The 22,396-nt window shown below is 67.1% G+C and overlaps 3 protein-coding genes across 6 annotated transcripts in view; 2 read left to right on the top strand and 1 right to left on the bottom strand.

Moving 5' to 3' along the window:
- The first annotated feature begins 46 nt into the window (after positions 1-46).
- TMEM80 (transmembrane protein 80) lies at positions 47-3,425 on the top strand. Of its 2 annotated transcripts, none has more exons than XM_084907044.1 (5): positions 47-76; positions 487-506; positions 1,186-1,279; positions 1,374-1,466; positions 2,562-3,425. In XM_084907044.1, exons 1-5 carry the CDS (start codon positions 58-60, stop codon positions 2,765-2,767), a joined length of 432 nt encoding a protein of 143 aa, XP_084763170.1. In that variant the 5' UTR covers positions 47-57; the 3' UTR covers positions 2,768-3,425. The 2 variants fall into 2 exon arrangements, with proteins under 2 accessions (XP_084763170.1, XP_084763171.1); XM_084907045.1 differs by lacking the exon at positions 47-76 and adding an exon at positions 128-147 and having other exon boundaries at positions 230-506.
- Positions 1,495-22,396, bottom strand: part of POLR2L (RNA polymerase II, I and III subunit L) — a 92,947-nt gene continuing 72,045 nt past the window's right edge. The window contains exon 3 of the mRNA XM_084907047.1: positions 1,495-1,505. The gene's annotated coding sequence lies outside the window, so the exon portion shown is untranslated. The remainder of the gene's footprint in view (positions 1,506-22,396) is intronic.
- On the top strand, positions 4,684-22,298 carry EPS8L2 (EPS8 signaling adaptor L2). 3 transcript variants are annotated; one of them, XM_084907115.1, is made up of 21 exons: positions 4,684-4,809; positions 6,841-6,955; positions 7,106-7,161; positions 7,855-7,919; positions 13,165-13,326; positions 15,028-15,177; positions 16,315-16,394; positions 16,507-16,646; positions 16,736-16,809; positions 17,091-17,217; positions 17,368-17,456; positions 17,577-17,651; positions 17,777-17,925; positions 18,011-18,140; positions 18,253-18,362; positions 19,530-19,635; positions 20,216-20,332; positions 20,588-20,660; positions 20,919-21,099; positions 21,204-21,336; positions 21,527-22,298. In XM_084907115.1, the coding sequence occupies exons 2-21, from the start codon at positions 6,912-6,914 to the stop codon at positions 21,599-21,601; spliced, it is 2,136 nt and encodes a 711-aa protein (XP_084763241.1). In that variant the 5' UTR covers positions 4,684-4,809; positions 6,841-6,911; the 3' UTR covers positions 21,602-22,298. The 3 variants fall into 3 exon arrangements, with proteins under 3 accessions (XP_084763241.1, XP_084763242.1, XP_084763240.1); XM_084907116.1 differs by having other exon boundaries at positions 4,689-4,811; positions 6,845-6,955; XM_084907114.1 differs by lacking the exon at positions 4,684-4,809 and adding an exon at positions 6,244-6,299.

The raw sequence follows: 22,396 nt of genomic DNA on the forward strand, positions 1-22,396 counted from the left end.
GCGCGGCGCGGGGGACGCCGGGATCGCGGCGGACCGGGGGCGGGGCCGGGCCGCAAGATGGCGGCCGCGCGGCGCGGTGAGGGCGCTCGGGCGCTGGGCCCCGGGTCCCGGGCGGGGGCGGGGGCCGGTGCTCCCGGGGCTGGACGGGCCCCTAGCCCGGGGCGGGTCGCCTGGGCGGCTCCGCGGGGGGCCCTGTCCGCCGGGGCCCGCGCCGCCCGGGCTGCCCGAGGCCCCCCTGCACCCGCCGCTCCGTCCCTCCTCAGCCCGCTGGTGGACCGGCCGCGCGCGGAGCCCGCCCATCGGGGCCTGGGGTGGCCGCGGGGCCCGGCGTCCCTGGGCGGCGCCGCTCGGGGTCCCGGGGGCGAGAGGCGGGCGGTCGTGGGGCCCAGGGAGACCCGCGGCTTCGGGTCCGCAGACCCAGGACCGGAGGCCGGGGTCCGTGCCGCGTCCCCGGGCCCGGCCCCCTGACCGCCCTCTCTCCCCCAGGGAGCGCGTCCCCCACGGCCGTATCCTGCCGCTGCGCCCCGTCCTCCCGCCGCGGGCCCGCTCCGGCGTTGGGGCCCTGGGACCCCGGCCCCTGAGCCCGGGGGTGACGGCTGTTGGGAGGAGGTGCTCACGGCCCGGTTCCGCGGGTCGAGGTGACTCCCGAAGGGAGCGCTGGCCCAGCACCGCCCGCTCCGCTGCGCCCCGGAGTGGGGAGAGGGGCCCCGGGGCTGGAGCCAAGACCCCCGAATGCGCGCAGCCCCCTGGCATGAACACATCCCGAGTGTGCGGAGCTCCCGAAAGTTGGTGGCGGGGATTTAGCTGCTCCCCGAGTGAGGGAAGTAGACTTTATTCCAGGAAAACAAAACCCCTCTTTCTCCCGGTCTTGTAGCTGGGGCCGTGGTCAGGGTGATGCCCAGCGTGCTGAGGCTCCTGCCTGTTGCGCCCAGTCAGTCCCCTGCTCTATGCCAGGATGTCCCTGTGAGGGGTGCCCCCACTGCTCCCGGGACACACACCCCTCCCACTGCTCCCGGGACACCAGGGGCAGTATCGATGGGTGCCTGGCAGGCAGGACTCCATGGCACCACAGGTACCTAAGCTGGGCCACCGTGTTTGTGGCGGCCTGACAGCCCCTCTTGCCCGGCGCTGGGGGGGCGCCTGGGGCAGCACGGCTGCTGGACGGAGTCCTTAACGGCTGGCCAGCTCTCCTCGGTCCTCCTGCAGATGCTGCTCTGCCTCAGCGGGGTGTATTCCGCCCTCTACCTCCTGGCCACGCTCCTGCTGATCGCCTACAAAAGTGGGTCCTGAGCGCAGGGGCGGGGTGGGGGTGGGGTGGGGGGCTGGGGTGCTGCCGCTGGACCCTGAGCTCAGGCCGGTGTCCGCCCCTGCAGGCCAGACGTTCAGTTACCCTCAGGACCACCTGGTGCTCGACCTGACGCTGCTGCTCCTGACCGGGGCCCTGGAAGCAGCCCGCTGGCACTGCGGTGAGTGGACGGCACTGCGGGGAGCGGACCGGCGGCGGCGGGGGGGGGGGGGGGGGGGGGGGGGGGGGGGGCCAGACTCGGGGGAGCGGACCAGCCGGGAGGTAGGGGGCAGGCTGGCTGCTGGGGGACTGACCGGCCGCAGGGAGTTCGGGCACTGTGAGGCAGACGGCTGGCTTCCTGTGACCTCTGAGCAGCCTCGTTACAGCACGCTCTCGGAGACACTTGAACGCGCTCAAGTGCTCCGCCGGCTCCTGCAGGCTCACCGTACGGTGAATGAAGTATTAATCCATTCATTGGGAAGCCTGGCCAGGAGGCTCCTGGGAGACAGCCTCAGGGTAGCAGCGCTGCCCGCAGCCGAACGCTCTGCTCCCCCTGCTCCCCTCCCCGAAGCCGCAGAGGTCTGTCCGAACCCACCAGGACCGCAGGCTGCAGGCCGAGGTGGAGGCCTTGCAGAGCTTCTACAGAAGCACAGTGTGCCCTCTGCCCCTCCCACTCACCCCGAGGGCCCGGATTCCTGCCCAGTCTGCCCCGTGCACTCACAGGCTTGCGCTCGCTAGTACCTCAGGGCCTGGCGTGTCCCACCCTGCCACACCCCCGACTGGCCTGGGGGGGGGTCAGGGGAGACAGAAGGACGTCTCGGCCATCCTGCTGAGTGCGCTGGGCCTTAGTGTCCACTGTCACAGGCCAGCCTCCTGCCGTGGGCGGGTGCGAGTGGCATGTGGGCATCGCATTTTCCATGATTGCCCGTTTGTGAAATCCAGTTTTGTCTTTCCTAACTACACATTAGTTTTCCTGGGCCTTACCCCAGAGTAAAATACCTTAGGAAAAGGTGTGAAATTGTGCTTGGGATGGTTTTCCCACCCATTTAGCTGCCCCAGAGGCAGGGTGAGGTCAGCTGTGGCTGGTCCTCACCCTCCTGAGTACGATGCTCCTCATGTTTTGCTTTCCAACACCGAGCCCCGGGTGGTAGGTGGTCCCGCACTGACGCCCACCCGCCCAGAGGTGCCTGCAGCTTCGCCCTCCCTGTGCACATGGTGGTGGGTCCCTACCAGGTGCCCGCAGCCTGGCACTCACCATGTTTGTTCTGCTCCACAGGCACCAAGGGCAATCTGACAGAGACGGAGCTGCCGCTGGCTGCCAGCCTGGTGCTCACCGTGGCCAGCTCCCTGCTGTCCGTCTACTTCCTGCTCTGGCAGACGCTGGTGCTGTGGGCGGACTCAGTCCTCAGTGCCACGCTCCTGGCGCTCCACGGCCTGGAGGCCGTCCTGCAGGTGGCGGCCATTGCTGCCCTCATCAGCTAGCTGGGCACCTGAGGCCCGGGCGAGGGAGGGCATGCTCCCAGCTGGTTTGGGCGGGATGGAGTGTTGGGGGCAGGACCAGGCAGAACCGAGTGTTGGTGATGGGGACAGGTGCAGGCTGAGTCAGGGGCTGCCTTGGACAACCCTCGGGGTACCCCCCCAAGGCAGCAGGGGCAGTGGGCTTCACCGGGCACCGCCTAGGAGCCTGGCCACTCCCTCGAAGGTGTGCCCGGCCACACACATTTTCCCACTGCGGCAGCATGCCCACGTGATGGGAACAGCTGGGGTGGCAGGGAGCCCCGGATCCTCAGCCGCTCCGGCCGAGTCCCGGTGGAGAGCTCAGAGTGGAAGGTGCCCGTGTGGCCTCTCGGCTCCTTCCCGGGGCTCTGGGTCAGCCGACCCAGGGGCAGCGCACCTGTCCTGGCGGGTTGGTGCGGCCACTTCAGGGCTCAGGTGTCCTGCCCAGCAGTTAGAATGCCCGCCCATTGGCCCGGAGCGCCGGCGGACCCGGCCTGCTGTAAGCGGATCCTTCCGCATCGCCGTCCTCCGCGTGCTCCTCCGGAGCGTGTTCTGTGCGGAACAACATGTCCAAGGGGCTGGGTCCTCCTCACCGCGGTGTTCAATAAAGAAGCCTTTCCGCTCCTCCCTGCATCTTCCTGACTGTCCGCCCCTCCTCCAGGCTCCCGCTCAGCCCACCGCACTGGGCCTGCCCCGGGCCCAGGGCCCAGACCTAACCTCCCCGCAGGCCCCGCTGGGCCCCAGGCCACAGAGAGGCAGGGACGCCGTGGCTCCAGGTGGTCACCACCCGCCCACCGTCAGCGCTGCTCCTGTGATCCTGGCCATGGCGTTCAGACGCCACTTGGCCAACGGGGGGGAGGGCAGGGGTGCCTTCCCTGCTGGGTACTCGGCACTCAGACAACCAGGAAGCCAGTGCTCTGAGGGCAAAGGCCACTTCCTCTTCCCCCCACAGGCACCCCCTCTGCAAACACCCCCCCACAGGCGCCCCACTGGTAAACACCCCCACAGGCACCCCATCGGTAAACACCCCCCATAGGCACCCCTGCCAAACGCCCTCCACAGGCACCCTATCTGTAAACACCCCTGCACAGGCACCCTCTCCACACCCCTGCAATGCCTCCAGACCTGTCCGTGGGGTCCTGGCACCAGGAAAGTGCAGTGTGGGTGCCTTCCTGCCCCCGGGGTTCCCCCAAGAAGCCCTCTGTGCCAGCTGGGAGCAGAGGCATACTAACTGCCGCCTCCTGGGCTCAGGCCCGAGACCCTTTGTGCAACCGCGTCAGCTCCCCCAGCCAGGAGAGGAGCTGGACCCGGACCCGGGCTGTAACCCACCTGGCCTGCCCTCTGCCCTCTGCGCTAGGCCCTCGCTCCACTGCATGGCAGAGGCCTGGAGAGGGTACAGGAGGAAGGACCCTGCCCCACAAGGCAGAGGCTGGGCACCGCCCGGAGCACTCCCGCCCCATGGTTCCCCACCCCTGCCCCGGGACAGCCAGGCCCCAGGCTTCCCCGCGTCCACCAGACACCCACCCCTCGGGGCCGGCTGGGCTGGGTGCCGGAGAATAGGGGCTTCGGGAGTTCCTGCTGAGAAGGACTCCCTTCCCCCTGAGACACCCATAGGAGCAGCCTGCCCCTAAGCTGGGGCCAACCAGGGGCCCCGGGAAGATGTCAGAGCCTCGCCCTGCAGGTCCGCTCGCACCCGCCCCGGGAGCCCAGCTCTAGGGGCGAGGTCTGGCCGGGCCGCCAGCGGCTGTTAGGCAGGGATCCCCCGCGGGGAGCCCTTGGGGGCGGGGTTAGGGCGGGCGGGGTTAGGGCGGGCGGGGTTAGGGCGGGCGGGGTTAGGGCGGGCGGGGGGAGCCGTCCCGCCCCGCCCCTCGGTGTTGTCCAGGTTCTAACCTGCCGCTCAGGTTCCTGGTGGCGGCCCCGCCCCTGTCCGGGGCCCAGCCCTGCCGCGTCCTCCGTGCGCAGGAGCCCGTGTGGACAGACGGGCGGACGGACGCGGGGCGAGGGGACCCGCAGGCGGCGAGCAGCAGGTGAGCGCCCGGGGGTCCGGGACCAGCGCGCCCCCCGCGCCCCGCCCCGCCCCGCCCGGCCTCAGTTTTCCCAGGAGGCGGGGCGGCGGGTCCGCGGCTGAGTCGGAGCGGGAGGCGTCGGGCGGTCGGTCGGGGTGCGAGGGGCTGGAGCTCGTGGCCCGGAGTCCGTCCCGCTGCGGCCGGGCCTGCCCGTCGGCGGTTGCGCGGGGCCGGGGGTAGCCAGGGCACCAGCCAGCCGGGGCGCGGTGCGGCACCCCGTCCTCCGCCGAAAGGTTGGGGAGGGGGCTCCCCGTCCTCGCAGGCCGCACCCCCATTCCGGGGCGCTGGGCCTCCCCGGGGGAGCCGACCTGGAGGTGCGGGCTCCTGGTGGTCAGACGGCAGGAGGCACTTCCTGGGTGGCAGCGAGGAAGCCCGGACGGGAGCTGGGACGGGGCAGGCCCGGGGTCACGGCCTGGGTGTGGGAGTTTCAGGACGGTGGGCAGGGCCGGGGAGCGGACTGGCAGCCTCCCGCTCTCCCACATTCTTCCTCCGGGGCAGCCCCGGCGAGGGTGTGCCTGGGGAGGCCTCGTCACAGGCCCCTGCCCTCCCCGGGTGGAGTCTGCCCCAGGCCGGGCCCAGCTGGCGGCCCTCCCCAGCCCTGCACACACACACACACACACACACACACACTCACACTCTCTCACACACACACTAACACACTCACTCATACCCTGGTCCTGCCCAGGCCTCGCCAGGTCCCTGCCTGGTGCCCCGCCTGGTGGCCCAGAGCTCCCGTGGGCCTGCCCACCCTGTGTGCTCAGCACCTGCCTGCTCCCCACCTTCCCCGTCATCCCTCTGGCCGCCAGGCCCCTTCCTCACCCGCAGCTCCAGCCAGGGCCCCACCCGGCTCCCCAGGCCTCAGCTGACTCCTCCCCAAGGTCACAGGCTACAGGCTGGAATTTGAACCTGGATCCGGTCCCTCCGCCCTCCCTGCCCTGCTGGGGCCCCCTCCCCTGCCGGAAAATGACCGCAGTAAAACCAAAGTGCAGCCTGGGCATGGGGCCCCTGGGGGTGGAGGCGCCCCTGCCCCGTCAGCTGTGAAGCCTCCTGTCCCCCACGGGACCCAGATGCCAGCGGCAGGGCCCCTCCCTCTGGTCCTGATGCTCCCCACCCACCCGCCCGGGGGCTGCCCGGGGCTGAAGGCACGGGGTCCCAGCCGGGCTCCGGAGGGGAGTGCGCAGGCCGCAGCCGGTGGGGCTGAGTGTGCCCGCAGGCCCCATTTCACCGAGGGGTGTGTGCCTCACACATGTGCCCGTGCCCTTGGCCCAGCCAGCCAGGAATCCCATTAAGCAAATACTCGGCTCACCCACTGAGGTCATGAGCATTCCGGGCATTCTCGGGGCACTGATGGATGGAGGGAGCTGGCCGAGCCCCCTCCCCGGAGCCCGGACGCTGTGGCAGGCGGGCAGGCGGGGGCTGTGGCTGGAGGCCCCCCGGCCGCACACTTCCTGGTGGGCCTCCCCGCAGGTGGGACCCGGTCAGACCGGCACTCCCTGGGCTGCTCCCCGCCCTGGATGCCAGCACCCCTGGTTTGTGGCCGCTGGCCGGGCCAATCCCGACACAGAAGCCACTTGCTGGCGACCTTTGACAGGAGGAGGATGTGGGCCCAGCGTCCCCACGGGGGGCACACCCAGGGGTGCCAGGCTCTGCTCCTGCCCCTGGGAGTCCCCCGGCTCCAACCGCATCGGGCCTGCCCCCTCCCGTCTCGGGGCCTCAGATGCCATTCCCCCTCCGAGCCCCCAGGACCGCCTGCTCCAGCCCCCCCAGACAGCCTCTGGGAGCGGAACCCTCTGTGGCCCGTCCGGGGGTCCCTGTGGAGGGCCCAGGGTCTGGGGAGGGAGGGGCCTCGGTGACGGCTGCTGGGACATGGTCGGGAGGTGGCCCTGGGCATCTGGATCCTGGGTGGCGGTCAGGGCTCCGGCCTGGATCTGGGCGGGGGACGGGGAGAGCCTGTGAGGCTGGGAGGTGTCAGCCTGCTCTCCCTCCGCCCAGCGGGGAGCGCTCTGGGCCTGGCCTCGGGCCGCGCTGGGACCTGCCAGCCGCCACTGGCCGCGGAGGACACCATGAGCCAGTCGGGGTCTCTGAGCTGCTGCCCAGGCGCCGCCAAGTGAGTCCCCACCCCGCACCCCCTCCCCGTCATCTGCCTGCCCCCCCACCTTCCCCGTCATCCCTCCCACCGCCAGGCCCCCCACCCCGCCCACCACAAGCAGTCCGGGAAGGGGTGCCGTGGCCCCACCCTCACAGCCCCTCCCCGCAGCGGCAGCCTGGGCCGGTCTGACAGCGCCGCCAAGATGAGTGCCAAGGACCTGTTCGGTGAGTGAGGGTTGAGGACGGGAGGGTCTCCCCCTTCGGGCAGTGCTGCACCCCCACCAGGGGAGGTGCAGGTCAGTGCTGGGCACCCGGGAGGCTCCGGGACCCCAGTCAAGCAGCCCCTCGGCCCCTCCGCACAGCTCCGGGCCGGGCCTCCCCCCCCAGGTAAGGGGAGAGCCTCACTAATAATTCAGGGCCATCAATATTGATCCGGCTGAGCTGCTGCAACCCGATCGGAGGGGCCTGGGTGCCAGGTGTCTGCTGCAGGAGGGCCTGGCCAGCCCCGGCCTGCCCCTCCCCTGCCCTGCCCCAGGCCATGGGCTCGTCTGTGGGTGTGGACAGGTGCCCAGTCTGGAGAGCCAGGGGCCCTGGGTGGGCAGGGAGATGTTAGGTGGCAGCAGGTGGGGGGCAGCCTCCTGCACCCCCACCCCGGGGCAGACCCCAGTCCCAGGCACCACCAGGGCCCAAGCCAGCCAGCCTGGGACGGAGGGGCCACCTTTAGCCAGGACCCGGTCTTTCCTGGTGGCCACGAGGAGCCCACCGAGCACTGTCCTCCCTGCTGGCCACCACCTCCACTTTGCGACTTCACACACACACACACACACACACACACACACCCCGTGGCCCAGCCGGCGGGTCCAGCCCCCTGGCCGGGCCGGGCCGCCTCGGGGGAGTGACTGGCGTGTCCCCCTGCAGAGCAGAGGAAGAAGTACTCCAACTCCAACGTCATCATGCACGAGACCTCGCAGTACCACGTGCAGGTGAGCGGCCCTCCGGCCCCAGGGGCCCCGCGGGGAAACCGAGCCCGGCAGAAGTGTCGGCCCAGCTCTTGACACCACGTCAGGGGCCAGAGCCAGGGACGGCCCACACCGGTCCCGGCTCCACCACAGGGGGGCCTCCCTCCAGTTCGGGGAGCTCACAGTCCGGGGGTCGCAGGGCGCCCTGAATCGGTGTGGGGGGAAGAGGGTACTGGCGGCCAACTTAGCACAGGTGGGGCCAAGGCCTGGTACCGCCTGGCAAGCCTCAGGCGGGAAGACCCAGCAGGAGGGGAACTGTCGCCCCAAAACAAGGAAGCGGACGGAGGGGGAGCTGGCGGGCGCAGTGGGAGCCCACAGTGGCCTGGCCCCGAGCCCCTCTCGGCCGCAGGAGGGCCGGCTCCGGGGTCCGTCTCACTCCCACCCAGACCTCAGGCTGCGTGTTCCCTGTGTGACCTTCCTGCTGCTGGCCGCCGGCCACATTCCTGCCTCCCAGTCACCGTCCACGCCCGCAGACAGCAGGGCCAGGGGCGGCTGAGGAGCGAGAGGGGGGACCCGGACCAGGATGAGGGGGCCCTAGACCAGGAAGGCATGTACTTCCCTCCCCATCGCACCCGCCCCACCCACAGAGGTCAGAGAAGTCACTGCTTCCCGAGCCTCGGTCTCCTCATCCATACAATGGGCCCACAGTGGCACTGGGAGTTCCTCTGGCTCGTGAACTGGGCCGTGTTGGGTGACCCGCCCTCCCCGCTGATCCGGGCAGGCTGGGGCCATTCCGTGCTGCCAGGCTGGTGACTGCTGCTGACTCAGTGCCCAAGGTCAGGGCAGGGAGGGCGAGCAGGTCAGCTCTGCCACCGGGCCTCCCAGCTCGGCTCCTGGACTTTGGTCCTGGCCAGCCTGTGAGGGCCCGAACCGGGGCGCCTCGTCTCCCCTCCCTGCAGCCTGCACGGCTGGGCGTGGGCAGGATTTGCCTGCTCCTCCCAGATGAGGAAACTGAGGCACAGAGAGAGGGTGAGAGGCAGCGGCTGGGCCCCGAGAGGCCCTGCAGCAGGTGATTTTGTTGGTTAACTTTTCGGAAAGTGTGTCAGACATTGGTGTTGAGAGGGTTGCAGCTCTGTTACAGACTGTGGGGCCATCATGGGACGGAACTGTCTGGGGCTCCACCCCCCAGGGCCTCGCGCTGTGCTGTCCTCCCCCTGTCCTCCCCCCACCCCTGTCACCACCCTTTTGTCTTTCTGGGAGTCCCCCACAAATAAGGTCACACAGCTCGTAACTGCCTGATTTTGCTCGCAGTGTTTGGAGAAAATGGGAATGAGGGGGAGGGTAAGCCTCCTATGGCCGGAGCTGCCCACTGGCAGACACTGCCCCGGCGGAGACACCCTCCCCGAGGCTGGCCAGCCCGCTCCCTGGGAGGAGACGCTTAGGGAGATGGCACCGGGCACGGCCACCTCTTCTGTTGAGCCCGAGGTTGTGTAGTCGGTGGCACGGCTCGGCCCGAGCGCTGGAGGGTCCTCCTGGGTTTGCTGGGTGCTTCACTTCAGGCTTTTACGTTTCGGCCTAGGAGCCATTTCCGTTTTTATTTTAACTTTTTCATCTGTAACGATTTCTCTCTTAGAAAAATCATTTTTAAATATATATATTTTTTTATTTCAGAAAAGGAGAGGGAGAGAGAGCGAAACATCAATGATGAGAGAGAGTCATGGATCGGCTGCCTCCTGCAGGCCCCACACTGGGGATGGAGCCCAAAACCTGGGCATGTGCCCTTGTCTGGACTCAAACCCGGGGCCCTTCAGTCTTATGCTCTATCCACTGAGCCAAACGAGCTAGGGCAAAAAATCATTCTTTAAAATATGTTTTTTATTGGTGTTGTTTTAGAGAGAGAGGAGAAGGGAGAGAGAGAGAGAGACATGAATGTGGGAAATAGCCATCGGCAGCCTCCTGCACGCCCCCTTCTGGGGACAGAGTCCGATGGAGTGCCTTACAGGAATTGAACCTGTGCTCTCTGCTTCTCGGAGGACCTCAACCACCTGAGCCATGCCCGCCAGGGCTCTGGGCTAATGTCACTTTTAGCCTCACTTTTTTAAAGTAGTGTTTTGAAGAGATATAGTTAGTGTTTTGTTTTGCTTTTTAATATATTTTTATTGATTTCAGAGAAAAGAAGGGGGAGAGAGATAGAAATATGCATGATGAGAAGGAATCATTGATTGGCTGTTTCCTGCACGCCCCCTACTGGGGATGGAGCCTGCACCCTGAGCATGTGCCCTTGTCTGGAATCGAATCCGGGACCCTTCAGTCCGCAGGCCTACGCTCTATCCACTGAACCACACCGGCTAGGGCAGGAGGTTTTGATTATGAGTTTACTTTCCTGCCTGTGAGGTCTGTAGTGATGTCCCCTCATCACTGACCATTTCTCTCTCTTTTTTTCTTGGTCAGTCTTTCGAGGGGTTGTCACTCTCACCCACCTTCCAGAACTGTCTGTCCGTCTGTGAGCTTGTTAGCTCTGCTCTTTGTTTCCTTCATCCACTTCCCTGGGGGCTTTATTTGTGGTTTTCTCCTCCTGAGGAGAATGCTCAAGTCTTTAGGTGGAGTCTTCCTTCTTCGCTCAGACATTCACTGAGCCTGTCAAAAGCGGCATCAGCTACACCCCAAGCTTTGGTGAGTGTGTTTATTAGAACACAGTTCAGAATAAAATGGGTTGAAAGAAATGGGCTTGAACTGTGTGAGTGCACTTCTACGTGGAATTTTTTAACAAATATGTATTTTCTCTTCCTACAATTTTTCTTAGCATTTTTTTCTCTTGCTTACTTTATTGTAAGGATACAATATGTAATATGTATAACACACAGAATAAGTGTTAATGGACTGTTTGTGTGATCAGTAGGACCTCCAGTCAACAGTAGGCTATTGGTAGTTAAGTTTTGGGGGAGTAAAGGTTAATTTCTGACTCTTTTCTTCCTTTTCTCCTCTTTCTTTTTCTTATTTTTGTTTCTTTTCTCCGCAGATGTTTTGATGCCACAGGTTGCTCCAGGGTCACCTGTACTTTCTGGTTTCCCTGTGGCTTCTCTGGCCCCGGGTTGTTCCGAAGCGTGTTGCTTAATTCCAGTTATTTGGGGCTTTCCAATCATCTTTTTGTTATTCGTTTCTAATTTATTTCTGTTATGGTCCGAGAGCATACTCGTATGCTTTGACTTGTTTGCAGTTTACTGACTTTTTGGGCCCCACAGTGCCTTTTGATTCTATTTGGTTTGGTGATGCTGGATTTGGTTCCGTTTGGTTCTGTTCGGTTTGGTTTGGTGAGGCTGGGTTTGGTTCGGTTCGGTTTGGTTTGGTTCAGTTTGGTTCAGTTCAGTTTGGTTCATTTTGGTTCGGTCCAGTTTGGTTCGGTTTGGTTTGGTGAGGCTGGGTTTGGTTCAGTTTGGTTCAGTTCGGTTTGGTTCAGTTTGGTTCGGTCCAGTTTAGTTTGGTTCAGTTTGGTTCAGTTCGGTTTGGTTTGGTTCAGTTTGGTTCTGTCCGGTTTGGTTTGGTTCGGTCCGGTGAGGCTGGGTTTTGCTCACAGACAGGCTGCCTTACAGCCCCTTGTGCCCACTTACCTCTTTAACCAGCAGGTGGACACAGGAGTCGGGTCCAGCCTGTTATCAGGAACGGGTCTGCCCTGGCACCTGGGCAGCGGCTCTCCCCGCACCTGGCTCCCGCACAGGGCACACGCCACCCACAAGGCTTGTCAGTCTTGGCCCACAGACGAGGTTAAAGTGTTCAACCGGGACTGACTCCTAAGGTCCCCGGCACGTAGTCCATCCCGTGGGAGAGCGACCGGTGTCTGTAAGGAAGTCCCATCGGCGCTCTGACCCTTCTCCTGCCGGAGGCTGCGGAGGGGTCTTCTCCTTGTTTATCTGCTTGTTTATCTGGTGTGTCAGTGTGTGTGTGAGTGTCCTCGGTGTCTTCCTTATCACAGGACAAAGCGGGGCTGCTTCAAGGTCAGGCCCTGTGCAGTGGGGAGCGCTTAGGTTCGATTCTGGTCATTCTGGTCACGGGCACGCTCCTCAGTTGTAGGCCTGACCACTGGCTCCGGGTCGGGGCAGTGCAGGAGGCAGCCATTGATGTGTTTCTCCGTCTCTCCCCTCTCCTCCCCTCCCCTCGCACTCGGCTGAAAGCCACTGGAAGCTGCCCTGGCGAGGAGTAACTGCCTCTCCTCACCAGCCAGCCAGCTCGCCGGGTCTGCCGGTCGCTGCTTCCCTTTACTTTCCGCTTTGCGTGTGGCGTTCTTCCCGGGAAGAGGTGCTTTCATGTTTGTGTTACGTCCAGAGCGGGGTGCTTCCTTTGGAGCCCCCGGCCTTCCTTCCCGGTGTGGGGGCCGCCGGGAAGAAGGCCTTTCTGAGAGGATCGGGAACCGTCCAGCACTTTCTCCGGCGCCTCGCAGGGCCCTGTTCTGGTTAAGTCTTGACGGTCTGGAGTCAGTGTCCCTGTCCATCCAGCTGTCCCAGGAAGGGGGGAGTAAAGGGAGGGTTGGGCTGGGCAAGGATCCCCAGGGTGCCGCCTGGACGCTCACTGGTTCCTGCTGTGTGTGGGCGCTGCCCCAGCCTGGGGACACAGTGGGGAGCAGGAGCACAAAGGACGTCACCTGAGATGACGTCAGCTCCTGACGAATGAAACCCAAGGCCCGTGTGCTCAGTGGTCAGGCTGTGACCTATGAACCAGGAGGTCAGGGTTCGATCCCGGTCAGGGCACAAACCCGGGGTACAGGCTCCATCTCCAGTGTGGGGTGTGCAGGAGGCAGCCGACCCATGATCCTCTCATCATTGGTTTCTCTCTCTAGCCTCTTGTCCTCTCTGACATCAATAAAAACATTTAAAAACAAAACCCCAGGCCGGTCAGAGGAGGGTGCCAGTGATGCCACAGCTGGGGGCCCCATCTCCGAGCTGGGAGGTGGGAGGTGCCTCTGGGGGGCCTGTCTTGGAGCTGGGCAGGCAGGAGGTGTGGCTGAGGGGCCAGTCTCTGAGCCGGGAAGGTGGGCGGTGCGGCAGTCAGCACGGAGGCTGTGGGGAGCCCCACAAGGCAGAGATGGGGGAGAGAGGGTGAGGGCAGCAGGGCTCAGTCCTGCCGGCCAAGTTCAGACACCCACAGGGAGCCGCCAGACGCCCTGGGGCGGCTGTGCCTGTCAGACCCCAGGCAGTGTCCCTCCCCAGCCGGGCGTGGCCCCTGGGCACAGGGTGTGGCCCCCCAGGGCTCTGTCCGAGTGACCGCTGCCCCCCAGCACCTGGCCACCTTCATCATGGACAAGAGCGAGGCCATCGTGTCCGTGGAGGACGCCGTGCGGAAGCTGGTGCAGCTGAGCGCCAAGGAGAAGATCTGGGCGCAGGAGATGCTGCTGCAGGTCAACGACCAGGCGCTGCGGCTGCTGGACATGGAGACCCAGGTGTGTGTGTGGAGGGGGGGGGGTGTGTGTGGTGGGGGTGTGTGTGAGTGTGTGTGTGTGTGTGTGTGTGAGAGTGTGTGTGGGGTGTGTGTGGTGTGTGTGAGTGGGGGTGTGAGTGTGTGTGAGTGTGTGTGTGTGTGTGTGAGAGTGTGTGTGGGGTGTGTGTGGGGTGTGTGAGTGGGGGTGTGAGTGTGTGTGAGTGTGTGTGTGTGTGTGAGAGTGTGTGTGTGTGTGTGTGTGAGAGTGTGTGTGGGGGGGGGGTGTGGTGGGGGTGTGTGTGAGTGTGTGTGTGTGTGTGTGTGTGAGAGTGTGTGTGGGGTGTGTGTGGTGTGTGTGAGTGGGGGTGTGAGTGTGTGTGTGTGTGTGTGTGTGTGTGTGAGAGAGTGTGTGTGGGGTGTGTGTGGTGTGTGTGAGTGGGGGTGTGAGTGTGTGTGAGTGTGTGTGTGTGTGTGTGAGAGTGTGTGTGGGGTGTGTGGTGGGGGTGTGTGTGAGTGTGTGTGTGTGTGTGTGTGAGAGAGTGTGTGTGGGGTGTGAGTGTGTGGTGTGTGTGTGGGGAGGTGTGAGTGTGTGTGAGTGTGTGTGTGTGTGTGTGAGAGTGTGTGTGGGGTATGTGTGTGGTGGGGTGTGTGTGTGTGTGAGAGGGTGTGGTGTGTGTGTGTGTGTGTGTGAGAGAGAGAGAGTGTGTGGGGTGTGAGTGTGTGTGGTGTGTGTGTGGGGTGTGTGTGTGTGTGTGTGTGAGTGTGTGTGTGTGTGGGTGAGGGTGTGGTGTGTGTGGGGGGGGGTGAGTGTGTGTGTGTGTGTGTGTGTGTGAGAGAGAGAGTGTGTGGTGTGTGAGTGTGTGTGGTGTGTGTGTGGGGGGTGAGTGTGTGTGTATGTGTGTGAGTGTGTGTGTGTGTGTGTGGGGGGTGTGAGTGTGGGGGGGTAGGGTGTGTGGGGGGTGTGGGGTTGTGAGTGTGTGTGTGTGTGTGAGGGTGTGGTGTATGTGTGTGTGTGTGTGTGAGAGAGAGAGAGAGTGTGTGGGGTGTGAGTATGTGTGGTGTGTGTGTGTGGGGGGGTGAGTGTGTGTGTGTGTGTGTGTGTGTGTGAGAGAGAGAGAGAGTGTGTGGGGTGTGAGTATGTGTGGTGTGTGTGTGGGGGGGGGTGAGTGTGTGTGTGTGGTATGTGTGTGTGTGAAGGGCAGGCTGGCAGGGAGGACTGGTGGGGGCCCAGCAGCCACATCCCAGGCTGCCTCCACCTCAGCCGGTGAGGCTCAGGGGTTGAGCTTCTACCAAGAACCCAGGGGTCACTGGTTCTACTCCCGTCCAGGACACAGGCCCGGGTTGTGGGCTCCATCCCATGGTGGGGTGTGTAGGAGGCAGCAGATGGATGTTTCTCTCTCTCCTCCTCCCTTCTCTAAAACCGATAAAAACACTGCTTTTTTAAAGAGCCTGTTCCCAGGCTGTGCCCGCCTGGGCGCTGGGTCCGGTCTGTGTGCATCTGTGGCCACTGCTCCGGGAGCCGTCTCTGGGCCGCATCCCGTGCGGGGCCTGGAGTTACGGGGGGCGGGGGGTGCCCCTGGCACTGGCTCCATTTGCTGGGCCCCCGTTCCGCCCACACCCACGCCCTGACACTGTGTGTCCTCGGGCCCAGCCTGTGTTTGAGCCACGTCTGGGGCTCATGGCTGTGGCCCGGGGCACCTGGATGAGCCGCCCTGTCCCCCAGGAGGAGCTGGAGAACTTCCCGCTGCCCACCGTGCGGCACAGCCAGACGGTGCTCAACCAGCTGCGCTACCCGTCCGTGCTGCTGCTCGTGTGCCAGGACTCGGAGCAGAGCAAGCCCGACATCCACTTCTTCCACTGCGACGAGGTGGAGGTGAGCGCTGGGGGGGAGGTGAGCGGCTGGGGGGGGTAGCCGGGCCATGGCGGGGAGGTGGGCCATGGGGGGGAGGTGGGCCATGGGGGGGAGGTGGGCCATGGGGGGGAGGTGGGCCATGGGGGGAGGTGGGCCATGGGGGGAGGTGGGCCATGGGGGGGAAGGTGGGCTATGGGGGGGAGTGCTGGGGGGGAGGTGAGTGGCTGGGGGGGAGGTGAGCGGCTGGGGGGGGGCGGGGAGGAGGAGCTGGGCCATGGGGGGGAAGGTGGGCTATGGGGAGGAGTGCTGGGGGGGAGGTGAGTGGCTGGGGGGAGCCAGGCCATGGGGGGGAGCCAGGCCATGGGGGGGAGCCAGGCCATGGGGGGGAGGTGGGCCATGGGGAGGAGTGCTGGGGGGGAGGTGAGTGGCTGGGGGGGAGGTGAGTGGCTGGGGGGAGCCGGGCCATGGGGGGGAGCCAGGCCATGGGGGGGAGCCAGGCCATGGGGGGGAGGTGGGCCATGGGGAGGAGTGCTGGGGGGGAGGTGAGTGGCTGGGGGGGAGGTGAGTGGCTGGGGGGAGCCGGGCCATGGGGGGGAGCCGGGCCATGGCGGGGAGGTGGGCCATGGGGGGGAAGGTGGGCTATGGGGAGGAGTGCTGGGGGGGAGGTGAGTGGCTGGGGGGGAGGTGAGTGGCTGGGGGGGAGGTGAGTGGCTGGGGGGAGCCGGGCCATGGGGGGGAGCCAGGCCATGGGGGGGAGCCAGGCCATGGGGGGGAGGTGGGCCATGGGGAGGAGTGCTGGGGGGGAGGTGAGTGGCTGGGGGGGAGGTGAGTGGCTGGGGGGAGCCGGGCCATGGGGGGGAGCCGGGCCATGGCGGGGAGGTGGGCCATGGGGGGGAAGGTGGGCTATGGGGAGGAGTGCTGGGGGGGAGGTGAGTGGCTGGGGGGGAGGTGAGTGGCTGGGGGGGAGGTGAGTGGCTGGGGGGAGCCGGGCCATGGGGGGGAGCCGGGCCATGGCGGGGAGGTGGGCCATGGGGAGGAGTGCTGGGGGGGAGGTGAGTGGCTGGGGGGGAGGTGAGTGGCTGGGGGGAGCCGGGCCATGGCGGGGAGCCGGGCCATGGCGGGGAGGTCCGCACTGGGAGCTAGCTGACGTGCCCACAGGCGGAGCTGGTGCACGAGGACATCGAGAGCGCACTGGCCGACTGCCGGCTGGGGAAGAAGATGCGGCCCCAGACCCTCAAGTAGGCCTGGCCCGGAGGGGGAGGGGAGGGAGGGGGAAAGGATGGGGAGGGGTACAGGGAGGGCCACCGCCCCAAGGCCGGCTGTGAGCGGCCTGTCCGGCCCTCTGCCCAGGGGCCACCAGGAGAAGATCCGGCAGCGGCTGTCGGTGCTGCCCCCGCGCCAGGGCCCCGCGCCCGTGCCCTTCCAGCCCTTTGCCCAGAGCTCGCCCCCCAAGAACCGCGTGGGCCCGCCCATGCCGCCCAGCGAGCCAGGTGCGCGGGGGCTGGGCTGGGGCGGGTGGACGCCGGCTGGTCTGGGGGCTCAGTCAGCGGCAGCTCTGCTCCCCCCTCCCCTCCTCCAGGTTACCGCGCCCAGGAGGCTGCGGATGAGGAGCCCCCGCGAGCAGTGCTGGCCCAGAGGATAGAGAAGGAGACGGTGGGTTCCAGCCTTAGGGCGCCCCTCCCCCTGCACCCACCGTCTCCCCTGCACCACCCTCCCCCTGCACCCACCTCTCTCCCTGCACCCACCCTCCCCCCTGCACCACCCTCCCCCTGCACCCACCCCTACCCCCTGCACCACCCTTCCCCTGCACCCACCTTCCCCCCTGCACCACCCTCCCCCTGCACCCACCCTCTCGGGGCAGAGGCCTAGAGGCAGCCCATGCGCCCAGAGCGGGGGAGGGGGGTGCCTGGCCGACGTCGCCGCTCTGCCCGCAGCAAATCCTCAACTGCGCGCTGGACGACATCGAGTGGTTCGTGGCCCGTCTGCAGAAGGCGGCCGAGGCCTTCAAGCAGCTCAACCAGCGCAAGAAGGGCAAGAGGAAGGGCAAGCGGGGCCCGGCAGGTGCGGGGAGGGGCGGGGCGGAGCGGCGGGGGTGCGGGCCCAGCAGGTGCGGGGGAACGGGGAGGGGAGCGCGGGGGGGTGGGGGTGCGGGAGGCCACCCTATCCCGGCGGCCGGGCTCACACATACACACACACCCTCCCTCCGCGCAGAGGGGGTCCTCACGCTGCGGGCGCGGCCGCCCTCCGAGGCCGAGTTCGTGGACTGTTTCCAGAAAACCAAGCTGGCCATCAACCTGCTGGTGAGGCCCGGCGCCTGCCGCCCTGGGCCCGGGAGGGCGGGCGGGGGGGCCGGAGGGTTAGGGTCCTCCCTCAGCCGGCGCGGCCGCCCCTTGCTCACCAGCGCCCCCTGCCGCCCGCAGGCCAAGCTGCAGAAGCACATCCAGAACCCGAGCGCCGCCGAACTGGTCCACTTCCTCTTCGGGCCGCTGGACCTGGTGCCTGGGCGGGGCTGGTGCCTGGGGCGGGGCTGGGGCGGGGCGGGGACTGAGGGCGGGACAGGTCGGGATGGGGAGGGCGAGCCCCACCCCCCGTGACCCCTCTGAACCCCGCTGTGCCCCAGATTGTCAGCACCTGCGGCGGCCCGGACATCGCGCGCTCCGTGCACAGCCCCCTGCTCTCCCGGGACGCCGTGGGCTTCCTGCGGGGCCACCTGGTCCCCAAGGAGATGGCGCTGTGGGACTCGCTGGGGGAGGCGTGGACGCGCCCCCGGTACGGCGGCGGGGAGGGGTCCCCAGGCTCAGGGGTTTTGGGGCGGCGGTCTGGGGGGCGTGACTCACCCAGCCCCCCCCCCCAGCTCCGAGTGGCCCCGGGAGCCGCAGCAGCTGCTCTACGTGCCCAAGTTCCACAGCGGCTGGGAGCCGCCGCTGGACGTGCTGCGGGAGGCGCCCTGGGAGGTGGAGGGGCCGGCCGCCCCCGGCGCCGAGGTCAGAGCACCCCCGCCCCCCGGGACCCCCTCGGCCGCCCGCCTCCACCCTCACCTCCCCCCACCCCCCTCCGGGCCTGACCCACCCACACCAGCCCCCGCGTCTCCCGCAGCCCTCCCCGCCCTCCCCCGGCCGCCGGTCCTTCCGGAACTCCGTGAAGCAGAGCCTGGTGCCCGAGCCCGTGTCCCCCGGGGATGCGCTCCCCTCCCCGCACGCGCACAGGTAAGTGAGGGGGACCGTCACCCCTCACACGGAGGCTCCGGCCGCCACCGGGGGGGCAGCAGAGCTCACGGGGCTCAGACAGCTCTTCCCGCTGGAGCCGGGCTTCCCTCCAACCGGAGGCCTCAGGCCTGCCCAGCGCCGCCCGCAACCCACCGCCTCCTGCTCCCGCCTGGCTCCCCGCTTTGTGCTATAGCCGCGGCTAGACGTGTGTGAGCTCAGGGTCTGACCAGCCCCTGCCCCCTGCCCCCTGCCCCTCCCCCAACACACACACATCTATACATACATACACATATACATACACGCACATATACACACATACACACGCATACACACACACACACACACACACACACACACACACACCTGGAAAGACCACACCCCTCAGGCCCAGGATCTGCCCGGAGCACATACCCTGCCGGACCCCAGGTTCAGCTTCAGGAGGGGGGACCCCAAAGCCACGTGTTCCCCGTGAGCTTCCCTCTGCCCGCACCAGCCACACTGGCCTGGGCCGCCCGTGAAAAACATGTCCACCCTTTGACCGGGCTGCCCCCCCAACCCTGACAGCCCGTCCACCCGCCGGGGCTCTGGGGGGCACTCCAGCCTCAGACCCCTCCCTCCCGAGTGTCTCGGGCCACAGCTGGACGAGGGAGGCACCTGATGATGGGGAGCCAGGATGGACCCGGAGGGGGCGCTGGGCGGCAGCCTGGCTCCGTGCTGAGGTCAGGACCCGCCCAGAGCCCCCGGACCCCTAGCCCTCGGGCGTCCTCCACGGGGAGCTCAGGACTGTCCCTCCCTCCTGGTGGGCTGCTTTCCAGAGGCGGCTGCGACCTTGTCATTTCTGGGGTACACGCCTGGCCCTGGTGTCCCCAGGAGGCCGGGCCTGGGGACCCCTGAGGTGGCTTGGGTTGGGGCTGGCCTTGCTATGCCCAAGGCACCCGGGTCCCGCCAGCCTCCACCCCGCCATCGCACCCCCACCTCCCACAGGGCCCCCCCACCTCGATGCTCTGGGCTGTCACAGTTTCCATTCCCGGCTGCGAGCGGCTCAGCTCTCACTGCAGCCTGAGCGAGCACAGGAGGCACCGCACGCCCAGAGCTGCCCCCCGACCCAGGCCCCAGCCAGGAGACCCCTGGCCCCCGGCCCCCGCCTCAGCCCTCTGCTCCTCGCAGGGGCTACGAAGCCACGCCGGCCATGGCCAAGTACGTCAAGGTTCTCTACGACTTCACCGCTCGCAACGCCAACGAGCTGTCGGTGCTCAGGGACGAGGTCCTGGAGGTGCGTGGGGCTGTAGGGGGGGCGGGGGAGGGCAGATCCATGACCCTGGGACCGGCTTGGCTGCCCCCCTTTCCCCAGTCACCCCCCTCCTACCCCTGGGCTCCAGCCTGGGTCCAAGCAGACACTGGATGAGGGACAACCCCCCCCCCCCAGGCCTCCGAGGGGCACGGGCACCCGTGCTGGGTTCAGGACAGAGGGTGGGCGCTCCCTGTGCCGACTGGGGGAGCTCCGACCCAGCAGGGCCTTGTCCATGCCCACCTCTGGTCCCCCCTGGGCACCACCTGGGTTTGGTGCCAGCCCTAAATCTGGGTCACTCGTCAGGGGAGGGAAGCGGGGTGAGCTGAGGGTGATCTACATCCGCAGCCAGCCTGGGGCACCCCGCTCAGCGCACAGCTGGGGGGCCGTGGGGAGGCCCAGCACCTGGAGAAGGTGTGACTGTCCCTTAGGACTGGGGGGCTCGGGAGGCGCTAGAGTCCCTCCGGACCATCTGCACAGCCCCCGTGCTCCCAGCACTCCAGGCCCGTGGCCGAGGGCAGGGGGGCTGCTGGGGGTGCCAGCCGGTGACTGGGGGCGCCCGCAGGTGCTGGAGGACGGGCACCAGTGGTGGAAGCTGCGCAGTCGCAGCGGCCAGGCTGGCTACGTGCCCCGAAACATCCTGGATGAGGTCCGGGCGGAGGAGGCCGGCGCCCCCCACGAGGTGAGGGTGATGGGTGAGGGCTCTGGCTGTCCCACCACCACTGGGCCGGGGTGGGGGGTGGAGGAGTGGGGGGTAGGGGCGGTGCATGGGTCTCAGGGAGACCCCTCTACCCCGAGTGCTCGCTACAGGGGCTCCAGGTGTGGCCCAGGCCAGTTGGGGGCTGGGCAGGTTCGGGAGGGAAGGGGGCGGGGCTCCTGCTGGGAGGGAGATGAGTGACGGGTGGGCTCCGCCCCTGTCTCCCCCCCACACTTCCAGGCGGGTCTGAAGTACTGGGGTCCTGCCAGCCCCACCCACAAGCTGCCCTCTAGCTTCACCGGAAACAAAGATGGTGAGGGGGGCGGGGCGGGGCAGAGCCACCTGGGGCGGGAGGGGAGGGGGAAGCCCTGGAGGGAGGGGAGCCCCGGGAGGAGGGGGAGCCGGGGGGAGGGGAGCACAGGGGGAGGGGAGCCGGGGGGGAGGGGAGCACAGGGGGAGGGGAGCACAGGAGGAGGGGAGTCCCGGGGGAGGGGAGCCCGGGGGGAGGGGAGCACAGGGGGAGGGGAGCCCCGGGGGAGGGTGAAGAGCCTGACCCGCCCCTCCCCCCCAGAGCTCATCCACCACATGGACGAGGTGAACGACGAGCTGGTCAAGAAGATCAGCCACATCAAGGCGCAGCCGCAGCGGCACTTCCGTGTGGAGCGCAGCCAGCCCGTGCACCTGCCGCTCACCTACGAGTCCGGCCCGGACCAGGTGCGCGCCTGGCTGGAAGCCAAGGCCTTCAGCGCCAGGTGCGTGGGCGGCGCGGGCAGGTGCCCAGGGTGCGGGGTGTGGGGTGCGGGTGGGCGAGGCCGCCACGTCCGCAGGGCCCGCCTTCACTCCGCCCGCCCCGCAGGATCGTGGACAACCTGGGCATCCTGACGGGGCCCCAGCTCTTCTCGCTCAACAAGGACGAGCTGAAGAAGGTGTGCGGGGAGGAGGGCATCCGCGTGTACAGCCAGCTCACCGTGCAGAAGGCGATGCTGGAGGTGAGCCCCGCGCACCCCACCCCCACCCCACCCCCGGAGTCCCCTGCCCAGCCCCGCCCCCTGCGCACCCCCCGTGCCCCCTCCCCCGCCCCGCGTCCCGTGCCTGATCCCCGTGCCCGATCCCCGGCCTGACGGGGCCTGATGGCGGGTCCCGCGGGCGATCGGGCTGAGGCCGCCTCTCCCGCCCCAGAAGCAGCACGGAGGGTCGGAGCTGGAGGAACTCATGAGCAAGTTCCATTCCAAGAGGCTGGAGGGGGACAGCTAGGCCCGGCTGGAGACCCGCGCCGGCCCACCGCGTGGAGTAGTGTTTGTATGCGTGTGCATTTGTACGGACACGGGCGGCTCACCTGGTGGGCAGTTCACCTGCCTCCTGCCCACGGCCCACCTCAGCCAAACTTGCCGCCTGGAGGTGCCAGCCCCTCCCCGCTCTCCCCACCTCCCCCCACCTCTGGCCACCTCCATCCACAAGGGGTCCCTGGGCCTCTGCCCCTGTCCCACTTACATGACTGCCCCCATCCACTGGTACCCCCTGTACTCCCCCCGGCTGGCCGTGGGCCCGAGGGCAGCACACCTCAGCCACTCAGCACCCAGCCATCCAGCGCCCACCCTGTGCTCTGCTCCCCGGTGGCCAGAAGCAGGTGCAGACTGGACTCACCCAAGCACTGGCCTGGTCATCCCACCCGCCCCCACTTCCCGCACCCCCATTGCCCACACACCCCCTGCCTGCACCCCCACTGCCTGCACCCCCCTGCCCAAACCCCCACTGCCCACACCCCCCTGCCCACATCCCCGCCCATCCCTGAAGCAGAGCCCAAGAATGGACTGTCTGGCCAGCCTCAGGCCAGCCTGGCCCTGTGTGCTGAGCCGGGGCTTGGGAGGCCTGGAGCCCTGGACTCAGACTGCACCCCAGAACTGAGAGCCACACTCCGAGGCGCTGACATTAAACCAGTTTTCTCCTCGCACCCCCGCATCTGTCTCCTAGAGTGGGGGGTCACTGTGGGTCAAGGTTAGGAAGTTGCAGCTGTGTGAGAGCTGGGGCAGGGGCAGGCTGGGCCAGGCG

The sequence above is a fragment of the Pipistrellus hanaki genome (assembly GCF_964339955.1).
Source record: "Pipistrellus hanaki genome assembly, contig: scaffold_39, whole genome shotgun sequence".
In the NCBI taxonomy this organism is placed as follows: Eukaryota; Metazoa; Chordata; class Mammalia; order Chiroptera; family Vespertilionidae; genus Pipistrellus; species Pipistrellus hanaki.